This window comes from Pagrus pagrus (assembly GCF_965226575.1).
Source record: "Pagrus pagrus genome assembly, chromosome: 4".
In the NCBI taxonomy this organism is placed as follows: Eukaryota; Metazoa; Chordata; class Actinopteri; order Spariformes; family Sparidae; genus Pagrus; species Pagrus pagrus.
Window position 1 is genome coordinate 28,123,549 of NC_140188.1, and position 20,630 is coordinate 28,144,178.

The window sequence follows — 20,630 nt, forward strand, 5'->3', positions numbered from 1 at the left end:
GATGGGATATGAGGCAGATCCATGTGCGCACATTTCCACGTTTATTTGAGATTTATAAAAGGAAATGGTGCACTGTTGGACATTCGCCAAGTTCTACAAATCAGAATATTTTTGGGCGTGTGTACATTTCCTCGTTTGTACATACGCAAACATTTAGTGTGAATTCTCCACAGATTTTTATAAATGAGAACCCAGGAGCTTGCCAGCCTACTAACAGGGACTCCAAGAAGTCACTGCCCCTGGCCAAGATATCGTCCAAGGCATCCAAACTCTCTGTCAATCACAACCTGGTGTCTTTACACTTCAGTTTTCATATGGATTAGTCAAACAAATGACGTGTAACATATTGTATTTGTAAGCTTCAGGGGGGCTGGTAGATAGAATTAGTTCCCCTTTGGCAGAGCCAGGCTACCTGCTTTTTCCCTGTTTCCAGTCGTTATGCTAAACTAAGCCAAATGGCTGCTCAGACATGAGAATGGTATCAATCTTCTCGTCTAACTTTTGGCAATAAATCCAAAATCAATTCTGTTAACCTAATTTTCAAGCTTTTTTTGGAGCTTTTTGTGGTAGGTGGGTTGTATCATTGTGTCAGTTTGCCCAAAGTGCGTAGGGTGCTGTATGCAGCTAAATCCATTTAGAGAAAGTCATCTCATCTCGGTGTGTCTGATGAGGAGACGAGAAGTTTAAACTACATTATATCAGCACAGTCAGGTCATTAACTCCTGTTATCTGCTTTTTCAGTGGCTAAAATGTTGTTGGCTATAAGTTTGTTTGACAGCAATGCGTTTAAGGAAAAATGCCAAATGCTCTTTCGGGCAGTCTTCTTGGTCGAGGCTTCCATGTCAACTGAGCACGTGCGCAAGTATGAGTCAGCCAGCTATTACCATCATACGACTCCAGTGTTTACATTAAAACAAAAAGCGACCCCTCTCCCTGGGGAACCAGACGGGGGTGAGAGGAAATGCAGACGGGAGGGAGGTCGGTATGAGTGGAGGGAAATACTGGGAGGATGGGGTCAGGGTGAAAAAGATGGAGGTTAAAGGGCTTACGGATGTTACGATCTCAATCAGTCTTCTTATAATAATGATGGCTTTCTATTGTGTATTAAGTAATATGACTGTGTAAACGTCCTCTTCGTGTACGCCATGAACTGCATACACGTCCACTGAAATGTGATTCCTTAGAATTTGGAGGATCCAGAGGAACTTGTGCTCAGATAAATATGTGGCCAGTAGATCATTTTTAAGTCAAGCAAAGGAAAAGATGGCCCCTCTTTTGTACAGATAATCTTCCACCATTTATCTTCTAAAGATTACTATCATATGATTTATGATTCATGATAGTTTGTTTTTCTGATTTTTAACTTATTCTAATTGATTATACAGCAGAAACCGATTATACAGCAGATTAGACATTTTTACATTTTATTTATTCATCTTTGGTGACTCAATTTGAGCTCATGCTTCAATGAGATGGCACTAGTTACAGTATGTTCAGAGCTGTTGTAAAAGAGTGTCCCTGTGTTTACAGTGAGGAGGACACCTACATTGGCTACCTGCCTCTCGCCCATGTACTGGAGCTCAGTGCAGAGCTCGTATGTGTTTCTCACGGCTGTAGGATCGGTTACTCTTCACCTCAGACTCTAGCTGACCAGGTACTGTAAGACTGAAACAGGGATGTTTTTGCATTTCATCATAAACTCAATACTACTTCTAGTACTGGGAATGCACTAATTCTTTTTTCCAGCTAACCTCTTTTAGCAAATTTAATTGCATAGACCTATGTCTGTGTCGTACAGCTATTGCCGGTTATTGAACAACAGTATTTTGTCTACCAACCACAATGTGTCTGTAAACTCGATTATGGATAACTGTAAAGTACAGTAAGTTGAATCAAACCATAACTTTGTGACTCATTTACAATCTAGTCTTATGACTTCTTGTTGCTTCTCGTGTTAACGCTGCATGCCGGTACAATGCACAGTTTGGGAATACTGTGGAGAGTTTTTCTCAGAGGAAATATTGTTGGACATGATTCTAAATAAAAAATCAATGGAAATGAGCTTTAAATTTCTAAATCAAATCAGGATCAGCAAAACTCCCATTCTCTCCACCCCCTACTACTTGACCAAAAACATAACTCAGGGTTCACGCGGGACAGTTTTGAGAAACAAAACTTTGTAATAAACCAAATTTCTATCTTTTGTTATTTATTGCTGAATCCCCAAAGGGCAAAAAGCCACCTAGACAAAGTCAAGCTGTTGTTGTCAATTTGAATCTAGTTGTGGATTTGGAGAATTGTGACATCTCACCTTGTTTTTGTGTGTTATAGTGCACATCACAATGATCCACATAATAACCTTCTAAAATTCAATACCACCACATAGTGCCATAAATAAAATACTACTTTTTGCATGTTGTATTTTCTTTGATTTCTGAATTATCTTTACAGATTAATTCAAAGTTAGATCCGACTATTTTACACGCAAAAATAATAAACCTGACCTTAGTAATGATCTACAAATAAATAAAGTCCAGGTGACACTTTGGTCAGGCTCCTTCAAAGGAGATGCTGTTTGCACCTGTTGACCCAGTTACAGGTGACTTGGATGTAACACTGGCAAGAACAGTCCTGTTGATTTACATTGTAAACTATAGAACAATTTGTTGATAATGACACGCTTAATGTAAGCATGGCGGTTTCTATACTTATTTACAACAGTCTGATGGTGCTTGTTTAACCTGTGGATCTGCTGTGCCTAATTGCAGCTTGTCATCAGTCCAGTTACAGACTGCAGCTGGAACAGACAACTGCTTTAAAGAGATTTTCTCTGTGTAATCACAGATGGTTGCAAGATGTACAAAAACATGGGAAAACACGGAAAAAATAAGTAAAAGAATATGTATGATACCAGATTTATAGGTATGCCTTCACCTAATAGCATGAGCAAAAAATGATTTATCACAACTGCACTGAGCTGTTGACCAGCTCTGAGCAGGCAGGCACAGGGTTGTGCAAGGCTCACTCATTCTTTGCACCAAAATGGCAGTGTGCCACTGGATTGGCTTTGCCACACCCTCCACCTCTCCTGTCCTTCCACTTAGGAGCACAGAGAGTCACCAAGATATAAAACATTCAAAGATGTAACCTCGGATCACCTCAGGAAAATATCAGGCTGCTGGTACAACAGGGCGTCAACACAAAACAGAGACAGAGAGCATTTAATATGTAAAGGCCAATTATATTTAATATATTCTATTTTGTAGATTATACAATAAATCTTAGCATCATTTAAAAATATTTGGCACTAGTTGAACAAAAAACAGAAAGTCTATGTTCAAATGAGAAGTTTCAGTTCTGTTGTGTGCAATCATTCCTGTGATATTGCTTCTGTTTCCCACCCAAAGTCAACAAAGATCAAGAAAGGAAGCAAGGGAGACACCAGCGTCCTGCAGCCCACTCTGATGGCAGCCGTCCCGGTATGTCCCGGCAGTACACTCGGCACAACAGCATGTATTAATCAGTATAATGTTGGAGAAGCGTTGACCTTTACAGTATCTCTCAATGAGTCGCTCTCCCTTAAGTCTGTGTTTAAAACAATACTGTTTGGTCTCATCTGGCAGCAAGACAGATTTTACTCTGTCTTTGTTCATAGTCCAGCTGTGGAGTAAGACTGACAGAGTCCAGCAGGCCTGGGTCTGCTGGATCAGACTTTGGACTGACTGTGACGTAAATACTCTTTGCCTCCTGCTGCTGGCCAAAGCTGCTCTTCATAACTAAACAGTGTTCAACACACAGGGGCTAAAATGGCATATTTGAGGTTGGCTGATCCTGCTTGTCTGTGTTTGAGTGATTAATCCATTTCAGCAGTGATGACATGGCTTCACTCAAAAACTAGCATGGCTGTATTTATTTTGTCAGTGAAAGAGCAGAGAGGGTAATCTGTACTTAAGTGCTTTATTAGTTTTAGGACTTTACAGGGAAAGAAAAAAGGGCACACAGTGTGAACTGAAAAACTAAAGTCTGTAGTCAGGGTGTTACCATATGAGAATTAAAGGAGCTATAATTATTATTTTTATGTAAATAATGCATCAAATTAGTCAAAGACTCTGTAGTCTCAGTTTTACAGGATTTTAGCATCTTTCAGCTCATTGTTTTGATTTTACAGCCTGCAACTTTTAGTTCAATCTCACTGCTCTCATCAACCTCATTTCCAGCAACAGCAAGCAGCTGTTTTGAGTGAAAAATCTCTACCCCACTGCAACCCACTGTCTGCTCTGATTGGTCAGCTCACACACGCCTGAGCTAGCTAACTGGTTTCATGCTTACAAATGTTGAAACGTCGATGGTCACATGTTAAAAATGTGCTGGTACGTGCAGCAAACCACAGAGCAGCTGTGCTTGGTTCTTATGTGTCAAACTAGCCACAAGCCGTCAATCAATCAATCAATCAATCAATCAATCTTTATTTGTATAGCGCCAATTTGCAACAAAAGTTAGCTCATGACACTTTCCAATTTGAGCAGGTCTAGACCATAATCTTCAATTTAGAAGTCATGGAACTAAAGGCGTGACTACTGACGAGTCGTTAAAGAAGCTCCCGTTGCCGTGGACTTTGGGCTTTAAATTTCAAGACCTTTTCCATAACACTGAAGAAAAGAAAAAAAACAAAAAAGCATAATATATCTCCTTTATATCGGCCCCCAAAAACACGTAACATGTAAACATGTTGTCGAGCATGTCACATAAACAGTCAGTCAGTGACTATGATAAGCGTTGAGCAGTGGTCTACTATTTGTGTTTGGATAAGTTCCAGTGACCGTTAGTAAAGGGTTTAAGGGAGGTGTTAAGCTTGATGGACTTTCTGAATATAAAAAGTTTAAATCTTTCCACTCTCCTTTATCAAAAAACAAACTGATCTTTAATCTTTGGAAAACCTCAAAAAGGATTCATGTACGTATACCTACGTAGCTATGACGAAACTGTAATCATTACCATGAAGAAAATTGAGATGACTAAAGCCTTTAAATATAAAATAAATAAAATAATTCCCTTGATCATGTTGGTTAGACTGTATGCCAGATGCTTAAAGACAATAGGCCGTTGCTGCTGTATTCTTTTTCTCTCTCACACACCATGAGCTCAGCCCCACCACCGCCGCCCCCACCACAACCCCCCATCTCCCAGTGGTCGTAGTGTAAAGGGCAGAGGGCCCCAGTGTCTGGAACCATTCACAGCTGTAAACAGAACGTGAGAAAGCCCCATGTGGTTATCCCCACGACACACACAAATACTCATACACACACATACAAATTGTTTGCTGTGATATGACAACGGGCTGCTGCATGAATCCTGTGTCGACTTCCTCTCTCACTGCTTCACACACACACGTACACACACAGGGACCGGCAGGGTTTTTTGTTTGTGCCCTTTTCCCCACTTAAGTATGAGTCCAGCTTTTCAAGACACACAGCTGATTATGATGACGAGGTGTTCTTGATCTGACTGTTTAAGTTCTCACCACTCACCACTACACTTCAAAAGACCACCAATTCCTTTGATATTGCTCATCCAAACACACTTTTTTCAAAATCATTTTGGTGGTACTGTGTCTTGTAATCAGTGTTGGGCAATTTATTTTCAAAATGCAATATATTTCATATTACTAGTTACCTTCATTTTAAAGTAATATATTACATTACAATATTACTGTCTGCGTAGAGTAATGAATGAAGTGCCCAAATAACCTATATAAAACAGTTAAATAGCCTAGATTGCACAAAACGCTGTGCAAAATGCATTCTCCTCACTTCCGCTGTCTGAGTTCTCAAAATCCCATCTCTACGGGAAACAACCACCAACAACCACGCTAGCAATCTAGACGCTAAAAAAGGCTAGTCCCAACCTGGTCACTACCAGTATAAATGTTAACCAGCTAGCAGCTCATACTTTTTCTTTTGCAGGGATTAAGTTATTGTAAATGCTAGGGCTTGCTTCCCCAGGTGTAAATGTTCCACTGGTTTACCACTCACCACTACACTTCAAACACAAACAAACCAAAGCACTTTTTCCCCTGTAGCATAATGGGTGCAGCCAGACCTTTCTCCAGCGCAGACACAGCGGTGTTAAGATAGGTCTGGCTATGCAAGAATATTTTTACACAGGCGCAGGTTCGGTTCTGTTACTCCGCTGCCAACTTAAAGGCAGAACAACAAGTTTACTACAATTCTGTTTGTCATTTAGCCTCCGCAGAGATTCACCCTTGTGGATGCCTTTGGTTTCCCTCTTGTTTTTTGTAGGTCACTTGTTGTAAGTAAATCATGTGGGAGCCTTGCTCTTATGTAACTAAACTTTAAAACATGTGTTCCACATTGAGCTAATGTGTTCTTTTGGACTTGTTGTATTGACTTGTTGTATTCAGAGAAAGTTGTTCTGTTCTTTACCAGTTCTGTTTTATATATGAGCTCTGGCCCTCATAAATCATTCTGTGCCCTGAGACTGGCTTCCTTAAGCTCTTTTTCTCTTACCATGTCAGTAAAAAAAGGTTTTGATCTCATCAAGTTTGTATGTACTGTGCCTCTGTACTCAAGATCCAGTACTTTGGCTTAGCTGGGTTTGTGGCAGAATCTCCACTTTAAGGTGTCAGTGCTCCGACTAGGCACCATATTAGGAGCTGTAATGGCAACTAACACTGACCAACATCTGTCTTATCTGAGTTTTCCCTCTTTCTCACTCTTCTTTATTGTATCTCCTCATTTTGTCTTCCTCTTACTTCTCTTTCTTTCTTTTTGTCTCAAATTCATCTCTGTCCCCCTTACTGGTGAAAGGAGATCATGGATCGCATCTATAAGAACGTGATGACCAAGGTGGAGGAGATGAACTGTGTCCAACGAACACTTTTCATTCTGGCATACAACTACAAACTGGAGCAGCTCACCAAAGGATACAGCACACCTCTATGTGACAAGTGTGTGGATGAGTTGTAACTGTGGCATCTTAATATGAGTTACAATGATTTCTGTAACCTGTAGAGGAGCATGTTATTCTCCAGGTTCTCATCCCTACCCCTGTGATCTACTCCTGGCTTCTGTTTATCCATCCAGGCTGGTGTTCAAGAAGGTTCGCTCTCTGCTGGGAGGTCGAACGCGGGTCTTGTTATCAGGTGGAGCGCCGCTCTCGGCCGCCACACAACGCTTCATGAATGTGTGTTTCTGCTGCCCGGTGGGTCAAGGATATGGCCTGACGGAGACCTGCGGTGCTGGAACTATAAGCGAGTGTAAGCAGTAAATGCAAAACTTGAGACAAGCCCCCCTGAGGATGAATTGCAACAGCTTTCGGGATGTTTTAGCTTTCCTCTAGTGTCGTCATCAGGTGAAAATTGTATTTGTTTTTGTCCAATACTTTGGTTTATGACCAAGCACCTGAGACAAAGACCTTCCCATCAGGCTCAGATGCACTTTGTGTCTAGCTCTAATTAGCAAGCAAACATTGTACCTGCTAAACATCTGGATGTTTGGATGTTAGCATTGTCTTTGTGAGCTTGTTAGCATTTAGCTATACCACTGCTGTGTCAATGTCACAAAGCCACTATTGTGGCTGCAGAATCTGCAATCCCAATGTCCCCCCAAAGGCCTTAAGCCCTGAACCCTCACAGACTTTGTTGAAGGTACCTGGTAAGTGTCTGAGTGTGGGAGGCTGAAAGACATATCACATTAACTTGTGGGTTTTGGACTTTTTATTTTACTTAAAAAGTAGAAATATATATCGAAATTAAAAACAGGTCTACAAATGTACAAAAATCTAAACTTAAATTTAGTCAGAGGTTTCAAAGGAAAAAATCCCTAATGGTTAAAAAAGCTTATTACTTTTTTTGTTGTTTAATTAACTTTTATTAAAAGTGATTTAAGTAGAAAATGACTTCTAGGAGAAAACGTGAGATCTTGGGGCGTGATTTTCAGATATTCAAACACGGTATTATCAGGATTATTTCTCGAACATTTTCATGTAACCCTTTGTTAAATATTCCGACGCTATTAACCTCGGGTAACTCCCTCAGGCTGCAGAAATGCTGACTAATGAAATGTGGGCATAAATGTGCTAGGGATCCCTCATGCAATGCACAATCTGATAGCTGGACAGTCCTGGACCTGCATGGACTTACCAAGAGTGTGCCCGAAAGTCTATGAGACCCTGAATGTGGAAAAACTCAATGTGGAGGACAGCCATAAATCAACAGTAATGACTGAAATTAAAACAGTGATTGTCTCCATTTGAAGATTCATTAACCGGAAAAGTTGCACATCATTGAGCAGCTGTGGGAAGTCTCTTAGAAAATGTTTCCACAGCATACAAGTAGAGATAAAAGTGGTGGGAGGACAAGAAGAGCGAAAGGGAATTTTACAGCACTGACAGGAAAATGGATGAAAGGAGAGTAATAAGCAGATCTATTGTGCGTGGGTGGTAGTAAACAGAGAAGGGAGTAGGTAATCTGTTTTGAAGAGAATGACAGTGGTGTGGAAAAATCAACATTAGCAACAAGTCTGAGTAACGGGTAGTGTAACACTTTAAGCCTGATGTGAAATTTGTGCTCATGATGTTTTGTAAAATAAATACACGTAATCGTCTCTACACAAAAATACAGACATTCCATCTTCCCAAAACCGGGAAATAATTTTCTTATCTCTTTATAATGTGCGTAAAATCATGCCACTCATATCTGTGGTGACGGTTTTGAACTTTGTAGCTTATCTATTGGCTCTCATTGCCGACACGTACAGTTTGTCAAATAATGGAAGTCCTCCCAGCCTTTCCCAGGCAGACTAAACCACTGCCCGCCACTCTCCACTGTGGTCATTTGAGCCAGGAAAACACTGCTCTGTGCTCCTTTGGGATTGGGTTTCCATGGCGAGGGAACAAGTGAGGTCGTGTTGCTATGGTAATAAATTTCATTCCTTGATGCTAGCGTGTTTCCTGATCTTGCGTGTATGTGTGTGTTGTCTGTTCCAGTGTGGGATTACAGCACTGGGAGAGTGGGGGGGCCACTGGTTTGCTGTGAGATCAAGCTCAAAGACTGGGTGGAGGGTAAGTGAGACACACACACAACCCATGATGGAATGATACACAGTGTCACGTGGATTCACAGGGACTCATATCAGTGCTGGTTGCTTTTCATGCTTCATCTCATGCACACACAAACACTTTGCACCAGTCCATCCAGCATTAATCATTTCCCAGGCTCATGAGTCCATAACCTTGTAAGGAAAGCATACTTCTTCTTTTCCTTCCACTCCTGCAAAACCTCCATCTTTTTTTACGTCAGGGATCATAACTCATTTTTATTACACTGTTGAATCTTGATATTTATCAATTTGACTTTATCGCTTGCTTGGCTCGCGGAGCAGAAATAGAGTTTGAAGTAAACATGCTGTCAGAGTCTTATCGCGGCAAAATCATTTATTATGTAGCAGAATCAGGAGAATTGAATGTTTGTCCACGTGCAGTTTTCCACTGAATTCAAACCCTTCTTTCAGGTGGTTACCGTAGCACCGACAAGCCACATCCAAGAGGAGAGATTCTGGTCGGCGGACCCAACGTAACCATGGGATACTACAAGAACGAGGCAAAAAACCAAGAGGATTTCTTCGTAGATGAGAACGGCCAGCGGTGGTTCTGCACAGGAGACATCGGAGAGTTCCACCAAGATGGATGCCTCAAGATAATTGGTGAGGAAAGGTGGATGGACGGATGAGGGTTGAAAGGAGAAGTGTAGTGGATACGTAGCTGGTTTTATAGGTGCAGATTACCACTTGGAATAATCTGTCCTGCTTCAGATGCTGTTGCTACATCAAAAGCACAAATGATCAACATTGTGCCCCAGATTCCTGGATTTGTTCCAGGCAGCCTCTCTGTTCCACTCCCATCCATCAGTCTGACAGGGAACCTTTTAACAAATCAGATTTTTACCTCACTTCCAAGAATTACTGTTTACTTAGGCAGAGACCATGAATATTCTCTGTTATCTAGATGACACTGGTCAGATATACACATGTATACACATGGAAAATGGGTCCTTCCCCCAGGTTTCTCCCTTCTTCTTATGAAATACAAGCACTTGATGTGTGCAGTGGAAAAACGCATGTTATCATTCTGCTTGGTTTTCCAGACCGTAAGAAAGACTTGGTGAAGCTGCAGGCAGGAGAATACGTCTCCCTCGGGAAGGTGGAGGCCATGTTGAAGAACTGCTCTCTGGTCGACAACATCTGTGCCTATGCAAACAGGTGTGTGTGTGTGTGTGTGTGTGCGCGCGTGCTGTGAAGTTCAAATGTTTACATGAATGCACAAATCATGAAACAGCTGGATTAGACTGTTTAGAACATTTTTATTGGCTTGGCTCACATTTGGTCCCATGTTCAGTTAGGTGTAAGAGGATCCTTCAAAGTTATTTTAGCTTAGCTTCTTTTCATTCTCTTCCTCCTGTTAAAACTGCACTTGAAATTTGAAATTACTCCAATCTGAAGGGCAACCGAGAATTATTAACCACTTCCACAGCTTTATAGCCTCTTTTTCTACTCACTGTTTTTGGTTTTACAGTTTGCAGATGTATTCGATTGTTCAGTCTCACCACTCCCATCAAGCCCTGCTCCTATCAACAGCTGGTGGCTGCGTACAGCAGAAAGCTGTAAAGCTGTCTGATTCTATCCTCGGTGACATGGAACTTTGATTCCCACAAATTAATAGCATTCCTTTGGCAGCATCGAGACCTCTGGTCTCTTTGTTGGACACACACCAGTTTGGCCCGCTCCACATCTTTCAGTTTCTCTCTCACATGTATTTGTCTTCTCTGTGGACTTTCTTTATCATTTTGGATTTAAAATCAATGTGTGACGGCCAATGTTGATATTGTGGCATGCCGCCACAAATAAACAAATCTGTGGGAAATCCTGCAAGTGTCAAGGCCACTGCTTGACAGTAACTGGTAAATGACTGAGATGCTTCTGGTGAAGCATCAACATTACAGGATATAAAGCACCCGGGTGATCAATAGTTACTTCATATGATTAACACTGTATAATTGACAGGGGCTCCATGTACACATTACAGAGCAATTTATGATTATAATGCCTCTGGGATTTCTTTTGACAACGTCATTTCTGTTGCTGTGTAAACTTTTCTGTCTATATCTGTGGTCACCTCATCCATACTTATTATTGCCTGTTTATTATTTTTACATTCTGTACATAAAAGCTGCTCTTACCAATATTTTTATTACCGATTTTATACAGAAAGTGAGCGTGTAAGGTAAAGGTACAGAGTCCCCAGGGTCCTTAAAAGTGATTTTTTAAAATATATATATAATATGTTTTGTGCACAAGATGATATTGTGTGGACAAGTTATTGTTGTCTTGTGCACAACTGATCCATAACTAGATCCATGACTTGGGCGAGACAAGGTAACAATGGTAACAATGACTTGTTCACACAGTTAGGTCATACTGTATCCTGTTTGCACAGGATAACAACTTGAACAACATAAAAGTATCACCTTTCGTCCCAGCAACTGCACAGGTCCTCTCAGCTCCACACATATGAAGACAGGTTTGAGCCCAAAAGCACAACATTATGGCAGCTGACCCTCTTTGCGTCTTTCAGCTCATTGTTTTGGTTTTCTGGCTCACAACTTTACTGTTTATGTTCTGCTACTAGCCAGTGGATTATGCTTAACAAGCTGGAAGCTAAAAGAACCAGAGACATTTTTTCTGAGGAGTTGATGGAGTGTAAAACAGAGCTGAAGTGAAGTCAATGTTGGACTTCCATCAAGTGGCTAGAGACACGACTCCAATGAATGCTAATGTTGCTGTTTATATGTTACAGCTATGTGTATGCTCAACTTCTTCTGCCCTCAAAATGATTAAAACAGCATCAAACATTATCTTCTTATTCAAACATTAAACATTATAGATATTTTCAAACACTCAATCAATGTCTTACAAATCTAAATTGTACCATACTGACAGAGCCTGAAGGCAATTCACTTGACGTCTATGACTGACGCACACTGTGGGACTTTCAGAGAGATTGTAGCTTCTATTACACATTTAGATTTACTTAACTGATTTTGAAGGTGGTGATGTCTCCTGCTCCATTTCATACCATAACAAGCATTTTACACCTTGATCCTGATGATCATATTTCTGCAGCCTGAAATGTTTATTCAGTTGTGTGTCACTGTGCAACAGATAGTGTTTTAAAATAACTTGCAATCTGTTCACACTCTGCTCCGACACATGTTTTCATTTCCTTTTATGGGCAAATATCTCACTTGTTGAAGAACTGATGATTTGTGCACATACATGTTCCATCCATGTACTCCATCACCCTGCACGGCCGAACATCCAGTTTCCAGAATACACACAGATCCCAGTGTCACTTAACCCTGTTCTTCTTCCACTTTGACATGTTGTCTCCTCTTCTCCCACTCTGCAGTGATGAGACATACGTGATTGGCTTTGTGGTGCCCAATCAAAAGCATTTGCTGGCTTTGGCTGACCAGTACGGTATTCGAGGCTCGTGTGAGCAGCTGTGCAACACTAAAGCCATGGAGGAGCTGGTCCTCAAGATCATCACTGAGGCTGCTCTGGCAGGTGAGAAGCGGTCAAAGAGGAGGTGAAACTTAAGCTCAGATCTCCAGGTCATGTGGGAACTTTTGCGAGTTAATGTCTCGTCTTCTTCTCTTGTAGCCCAGCTAGAGCGCTTTGAGATCCCTCGCAAGATCTGTCTGAGCCCAGAGCCATGGACTCCTGAGACTGGACTAGTGACTGACGCATTCAAGCTCAAACGCAAGGAGCTGAAAACGCGTTACCAGGACGACATTGAGAGAATGTACGGCGGGAAATAACAAGGACCAGCACAGCATTGGTCATTCTCAAAAGCACAGACCAACACTCAACTCTGAACACTCCCAGTACCCTGTCACTGCTCTCCTATCTCCTAACCCATGAACATCAGAGCATCTCTCAAAGAAAGAAGAATAAGGATAGGGTGTTACCAAACTAAGACGCAGTTTTTACTTGAATTTGTAACCAAGACAGGCTGAAAAAGTGTTGAGGAAAACACAACAAATCCCTGTCCACTTGCTGCCTTTTTCCCTTTCTTCCCCCAGGTGTATGAACTCTGTGTGTAGAGCTTTATTGTTCCAGATGTGAGTTGTGAAACAGATGGTGTGTTGGCTGATGTTGTCTGTTGAACTCTTTCTGAGTGCCAGAGCAGAAGCTCAGGTCGGTCCGAAAGGTTTGTCGCTTTGTGTTCACCCATGAGACACTAGATTAGTCAGGTACGTCTCCAAATTGTTCCTTTTAATCGTCTTCTTAACTTCTTTTAACTTAAAAGTTTCAAATTCCTTCTTCCTGCAGGTCAGGACACGGTTAACTTCTCTTTCTTTGTCCCATGTTTTGAGTTCTGTCAGGGGTTTATTTTGTCTCCCACCCACAGTCAGACTTCGACTCCCACGGTGGTGGGACGTTTCTCCTGCCAGCACATGTTGATACCACAAGCACAAAGTCATTTGAGGGCAAACGAGAGCATTTTGGTAAAAATTCCATCTCTAATCTTGTCCAACATTTTTTTTTAAATTTCATTAAGGCCATAGTCCTTTTTTTGGGAAAACAACAGATATTGCACCTGATATTCTTATTTAAAAACAAAAGAAACAAAGATGCGGCGTTGTTTAGTCTATTGTATTTTCCTACAGTGATAGAGTATAGTTTTTTATGTGGTGTACAGACCACACTGTGCAGAAAAATGCACTTTACTTGCTTGTATTACAGATGAAATGACTGTGTAATCATTGTCATGTTTGATAAATCATAGTGCAATATGAAAATGGATCATTTCTGTCCAAATAAGGCAGTTGATTACAGATAGGACATACGGTAAATAAAACTTTGTCATTGTGGGTGGGGGCACTGGTTCTAAAGTTAGCACACTTTGACAAGTTTTTAACATTTATTCTGCATGACTGTCGTGACCAACCAGCTTAAAGCCTTGTCACATATTTCTGTCAAGTGTGTGACTCAACGTGTCCATGCACGGCACAAACGTGGCCCTGCATCCCTCACCCTGTGACACCTGTTGCCTTTTCTAATCCCGGACTGATTCTGACTTTAATGTTTCTCCTTAAGTGTACATATTATGTATTTGGAGGAGCTGTGATCAGCAGAGGAGGCACATGTATTGCCTCTCTTTTAACTTAAGCTTTGTTATCATAGAGCAGTTTTGGCACTCCACTCCCTCTCTCAAGAGCCAGCCTTGTAAAATAAGTGCATCCAGCTATTTATTTGTAATTTGCCTTTGGAAAAATACTCAAATGAAGTAAATAAAGATTGTGTTTGGTCTACATGCAGGAGTCGTTTGTTGTTTTGGTGAAAAGCATTTAATATTTCTGCCACGATCATCCTATTCTTTTCTATTCAGTATATCAGCCTTGTTGGGTACGAATCCGGTGCCTTTGTGACTAAAAGACAGACGGATGATGACATTTATTTATGTCTGTGCCTCTGAAACAAAGGAAGCGAGTGAAATCAGCCTTCACTAATTCAATAATAGCCACGTGTGATTGGAACCTAATGCAATTCAACCATTAAGGCTCACCATTTATTACGATATCGAGGTGTAAATTCTCCTGTTGTCAGACTGATCCTTGGCTGTGTCTGGTGAAAAGGGAGGAGATGAGATGGACTATCTTAATTAACTCCGTCATCATTTTTAATAGAAAAGGAGCCACCCTTAGAATGACCCAGAATCACTACAAAATTGTACACAGTTGAATCAAACACTGTAAAGAGCAAAAAGATGTTGACTTTTTTATAGAATTTGATACTTATGCTCTCATTTTTCTTCCAAATAAGCTTTGTTTTCTGTCGTCCATGTCAGCGTCACAAAGTTGCTGTTGCATGCACTGAGCAGCTGCAGGATTATCTTTTGCTCATGTGTTACTAAACCTATGATGTTTCTGAAATCCGAGCTTTGACGTAGAATCAGCACTGCAAAAGTCATGCTTGAGGGAAAGTTAATATATCATGTCAAAATATTAAAAAGGTAAAAGTGAAAGTCACCCATACAAACAGCACACGAGTCTGATATTAATGTACTTCAGCATTCAAAGTAATTTTCTGTTAAGTCTTAAAATGACGTGCGAACTTTGCATGAAATATGACCGATGTCATTGAAATTGTTCAATCACTCTTTTTTTTTCTTTTTTTGAGTCGAGTGGAGGTATAAAGACAAAAAAATGGAAATACTCAAGTGAAGTACAGGTACCTTAAAATTGTACTCAAATAATGTACTTTATTGAGTTACATTCCATCACTGCTTGGAATTCTACACTGGTAAAAAGTAACAGTACTATTATTAAATGCAGTACTATGCTTTAGCACAACTTTCAGCAACTCAAAACACCAGTTGAGTTTTTCTGTTCTGTGCGACTTCTCTGCCAGACGTCACTCTATCATTACTATCTATTTCAGAATCAGAAACCCTTTATTTATTTATTTATTTATTTGACAGTTAAAGTTACTGTTTATTTTTTAGATGAAGTCTTTACATTAGAAAATATGTTTAGTTAATACAGTAAAATACGATGCATAGTTAAAGGTGCAATATGTAAGAATTGACCACTTGTTGAATTCATACCCGAAATAGAGTAACTGCTAAGTGAAGCTGCCGTTAGCGAGATAGCTCAGTTAGCCATGCATCTAGTGGTCTGAACGGTTTAGTTTATCTTAATAAACTAAACTAAACTAAACTAAACGGGAACTCAGAAGAACCAGAGAAGAGTTGGAGTTTACATGGCCAGCACAGGAGATTAGGACCTAGACTTGCCGGGGCTAGCTGGTAAGCATGCTAACGTCAGTCATTACATCAAAACTGTGATTCCTTCCCAGTCTGGTTTCAACTAAAATTCTTCCATACTGCACCTTTAAAGACTAATATTGGTTCTTGTGCAAAAGATCTTAGTACTTAACAAATGTCCCCTCCGACTCACTGTAGATCATCTGCATGTCAGTTTCCCTTATGGAATCTTGATCTGTCTGTCTCCCCCCTCATGCACTGGTGGTGCGTGCAGTGGTGAGTTTATGGGAAGAAACAATGAGTTTTTTATTGGAGTCTGTCACTTCCAACATGTTGACTGACTGTTTTGCATGATTTTATTCATTGGATTTAGGCTCATTTGCAAGGAAATGGAAAAATCCTGTGTGATGGAGGAGGAGAGCATTTACTGTTTGCGCTGCAGAACAGTACAGAGGCTTGATGGAAAATAAGGAGACTGATCCAGTGTGGCGTTTGTAGATACAAGCGAGACTCTTAGATTAATTCTCATTTTATCACCAGTTTCTAATCATTTGGCGTTCCTCCTCTAAATGTTCTTTTCCATCACAGCCCCTCAAGGCCTCTTTTTGTTGGACTCTAGAGATGATGTAGTCATCGTTCAGTAAGTTGACTTTAATATACTCATGGGTATTCAATGATTTCATCAGATCTCCCTAAAGGCAACGATAATGTTAAAAAGATACTCAGCTTTTTCGTATTTCTTTTTTTTTTTTTAACATGACGTCCCTTCAGGGCTTCCATAGACACAGGACTCATCTTACAATCAGTCCCCATCACGTGACTCGTGATGACACTCCAGGGTCTCTGTATAAATAACTTCATCCTTTTAGTCTGTGCTCCAAACTCCACAAGAGCTGCAGGAAGATAGAAGCGGGAACGTTTCACATGAGACTTAGCTTTTCAGTGTGGTGAGTAGAGAATTTGACTGAATCATTATTGTTTATAGATTGTTCGTTTAGTTTTATATAAACTTTGTGTAGACTTTGTGTAACTTTTATTAAACTTCTCTGGAAAGTGTTTTGTTCAACACAAAAAGTGAAGAAATGCAAGTTAAAAGATAACATGAGTGCAAAACTTCAAACAGTATATTCTTATGAGCGGTTGTTTATTTAGGTAACATGATGGAAACTTAAAAACATATTTAAACGTTGCATTTTAAAAAAAATAAATAAATAATAAGAAACTGTAAACGGTCTGTACTGAATATCATTGGCAAAAGTGAAGCATTTTAACTTTTCCCCACTCATTTGAAACCTATCCTTGTGCGTAAAGTGTGCGTAAAGTTGACCAATATTCATGGATCTCCTATATCTTTTCCAGCGCACTTTCTAGGTCGTCCACTTTGGCTGCACTGAAAACATGGAGCACCTGGAAAACTCCACAGCGTCACACCAGAGCACCGCGGACTCCCCGGCGGACACAAGCGACGGGAACGCGTACCTGTACATATTAATAGTCATGTCTTTCTACGGAGTCTTCCTCTGTGGTATAATGCTGGGCTACTTCCGCTCCAAAAGGAGAGAGAAGAAAAGGATCAACGTGTTCACGCGCCTGGTGCACGAGGAGGAGCAGCGGGAGTGGGGCGCGCTGCCAAAGAAGCACAGTCTCACCTTTCCCGCCGCCGTGTCGGGACTGCGCTCGGTGCAGGTGTCCCTGCCTTTCTGCGGGAACCACGGCAACCACTTTGGACATCTCCACTACGAGGGCGCGCTGCCCTCTCCGCTTGCGTGCGCGCTGTGCACGGAGCAGAGCAGCATCAGCTCCCTGTGCTCCTCCGCGGACACGCGCTTCGCCATAGAGGAGGAGACGGACAGCGGCACGGCGGAGGAGAGCACGAAGGGGGCGTCCGAGAACAGCGGAGATGACTCAGGCTGAGCTCCGCCCAGAGACACTGACACGAAGAGGAGAAAGAGGAGAAACATCACCTGTAGAGAAGACCAGGAGGTCCTCAAGCGTCTTATCACAGAGGCCCGAACTTCAGCAGCAACTCCTAAATAATCTCAAAATACCCTCCAAACCATCTTCATCCATGATATGACATCCATACAAGGGCTGGATCAGAGTATGAGGCCGGTGTGACACGTGTTAGGCGTTAGTCAGTAAGTAGCTGACAGGTTAGAGGGGTCAGTGGTCCAGAATAGTTTTTTGAATATGTTTTGAACTAATTTCAAACATTTTACATGACCTCTGCTCGTATTTATGACAGTATAAACACATCTTGACTCAATGCCACGCCTCACCATACCCAGCAGCATCATGAAACCACACATGCACACCACACACACAACTGTTTTTAGTTTAAGCATAATTCTGAATGACAAGATAATATAGGAGAGAGTGAAACATATAACGAACTGGTCATTTATACGTAAGACTACAACTTCATTCATCCCTGTAAGGGCAGTTGCAGGGATATGCAGCCGCTCTCCTCACAGGTCAACATAAACACATTTAAGCACACGGTTAATATCACAGCTGAAGCTATATAGGCTGGATTTATTAATAAATACATTTATAGATAAATATATCCAAATATATCTTAAAACAAAACGCGTAGTAAAGCTGTAAGAACAAGATACGATATTATGTTGAAAATAAAACATGTTCTGTTATTTTCCATGTATCACTCTGACTTTGCCTCATTTGGTGGTGGTGTCCCCCCCTGCTGGAGCCCCTCCTGACGCCACACTGAGAACCAACCCACTGTTTTGGAGTGATGACTCACCCTGCAGGGGAATGAGTGACAGACTGGCTTTTTGGCTGTTTGGACTGAACTTGACTCGCTCTTGCCAACATGGCCTCGAGTGTCAAAAACGTACCTGGAACCACTTGAAAGATTGTCCTTAAAACTAAAATGTATTTGTTGTAGCTTCATGACGGACACTGTTCATACTTCAGTGATGTAGGTTTACTTGATGAAAGCGTTGCACTGTACATATTGTTTGTATTGTTCACTTTGTGAGGCTTAATTTAAGACCGAGTCTTTGTAGTGTTTTTCTGAAAAAAATAAATGCTCATAAACTGATGTAAGCCTCATTTTCTTCTTTTTGTTTGCTGTGCTATGATGTTTCACCAGTAGAGAGCGCTCTTGTAGTGCTGTCTTACTGTGGTTTCTTCAAACAAATAAGGAAGATGAAAGTGAGATAAGGCGAGGGGAAAGAGATTCTATTATTACCGTGTTATTTTTAGAGATAGCCTACATTCGATCATTAGAATAATGCAGAAAAGGGCAGATAATAACTGAATCAGTCCCACCAAAGCACTCAGTACAGGAACTGGTCTTTTTAACTCATGTCCTTAGTTAAACCTGCTTCTCATCCTCAAGATGTTACACAGCAGACTGTCCCAATCATCCCAAATATGTTCCAGTGTTTAGAACTGACCATGTTTATACTTTTGGTGGCAATTACGAAGCCTGATAGAAAGGAGATAGTTCATTTGTTCATTTGTTCATTAATTAGTTTTATTTCATACGTCATGCAAAAGAGCCCTGAGGGACATTTAAAGGAGACCTATTATTCCCTTTTTTCAGTGTGTTACATAGGTTCTTGTGCATGTAAGAGAGGGTTAGTACAGCAGAAAATGCTGCTCCTGAAACATCTCGTCAGTAGTCTCACCTTCCATTCCGTGACTTTGTGACATCATCTTACGTCACCATGTCACACATTTACAAACTTTATATCTAGCAGCCAGTTTGGCAAGTAAGAATTGATTTAGCACAGCTGCTCTGTTGTTGTTAGCGGTGGTGGCTCAGGTGTGTGTGAGCTGACCAATCAGAGCAGACTTGGTATTTGGGAGTGGGGGCCTCCTTAAAGAGACAGCAGCTAATATAGAGCATTTCAGACAGAGGGGGAATACAGTGCTGCAGCTCAGGACAGTATGAGAAAACTGATTTGTTTTTTGAGCATTAATTCATCAAACCTGCTTTAGTAGTAATCCAAAAACAATTCTGAACCTGAAAATGAACATAATACGTCTCCTTTAAAGACCCATGAGACTGGACTATCACACCCATGACTCTGACTGAGGTTTTTCTCTCCTCTCCTCCATGTCTGAAGATACAGACACCTGGAGGCAGCTTCACGTTCTCTGTTCCTCCAAGGCAACGCTCTTTTTGCTTCCTCTCTGCTGCGTCACTCACACACACACATTAACACACAAACAGAGGCTATCAGCAGCGCTGCAGGCTCTCAGTCCCTCAACTCACCACAATGACAGCTCGCCACACCAACGTAAGCAACAATAATGGCCAGAGGGAATACAAACACAGATTTTATGACGTACATGTATTGACTGTGTAATAGCCCCTATAGGCCCAAAATGTGTCTGCAAGGTCCCGGGTTGGATGAGTGCGTGTCTGTGAGTTTCATCAATCTCTTTCTCCTCTTTCATTCAGGCATTTTCAATTTAGTGTCATTGTCAGTAATTCTAGGTGAGCTGAATGACTCGGAGTGTGATTAGGTACAACAGCTGGCAGGAAATCGGCGACATTGTCATACAGTATGTGTGCATGTGTTTTTACTCCGAAAGACATTATCCTTTTTTTTAACCTACCTCCTGTCAGTTATACAGAGGATTTCACAGTTTAAAGCCCTCCCCTTCAGTTTTTCTTCCTGTCTAACGGTCAAGGTTCTTTCCCAAACAGAGAATGAGGTGTGGTTAATATTCGTGCGTAGTTATTTCCATCGCAACCAGACTGTTCCATAGAACATAGATAGCATCAATATTAGCATGGGCAGGCAGCA

At 41.1% G+C, this 20,630-nt stretch overlaps 2 protein-coding genes across 3 annotated transcripts in view; both read left to right on the top strand.

Moving 5' to 3' along the window:
- acsl3a (acyl-CoA synthetase long chain family member 3a) overlaps window positions 1-14,394 on the top strand; it is a 38,928-nt gene extending 24,534 nt beyond the window's left edge. For both annotated transcript variants that reach the window (XM_084350286.1, XM_084350287.1), the window contains exons 7-15: window positions 1,531-1,654; window positions 3,408-3,479; window positions 6,828-6,967; window positions 7,104-7,276; window positions 9,007-9,081; window positions 9,531-9,722; window positions 10,163-10,277; window positions 12,484-12,641; window positions 12,738-14,394. In XM_084350286.1, the coding sequence (XP_084206412.1) occupies window positions 1,531-1,654; window positions 3,408-3,479; window positions 6,828-6,967; window positions 7,104-7,276; window positions 9,007-9,081; window positions 9,531-9,722; window positions 10,163-10,277; window positions 12,484-12,641; window positions 12,738-12,895 (1,207 nt within the window). In that variant the 3' untranslated portion in view covers window positions 12,896-14,394. The remainder of the gene's footprint in view (window positions 1-1,530; window positions 1,655-3,407; window positions 3,480-6,827; window positions 6,968-7,103; window positions 7,277-9,006; window positions 9,082-9,530; window positions 9,723-10,162; window positions 10,278-12,483; window positions 12,642-12,737) is intronic.
- Window positions 14,395-16,723: 2,329 nt separating this feature from the next.
- Window positions 16,724-18,910, top strand: kcne4 (potassium voltage-gated channel, Isk-related family, member 4). Its single transcript, XM_084350137.1, has 2 exons — window positions 16,724-16,793; window positions 17,206-18,910. Exon 2 carries the CDS (start codon window positions 17,245-17,247, stop codon window positions 17,758-17,760), a length of 516 nt encoding a protein of 171 aa, XP_084206263.1. The 5' UTR covers window positions 16,724-16,793; window positions 17,206-17,244; the 3' UTR covers window positions 17,761-18,910.
- The last annotated feature ends 1,720 nt before the right edge of the window (window positions 18,911-20,630 follow it).

Excerpts from the sequence above, each read along its gene's own strand:
- kcne4 (XM_084350137.1), top strand. The coding sequence starts at position 17,245 with ATGGAGCACCTGGAAAACTCCACAGCGTCACACCAGAGCACCGCGGAC.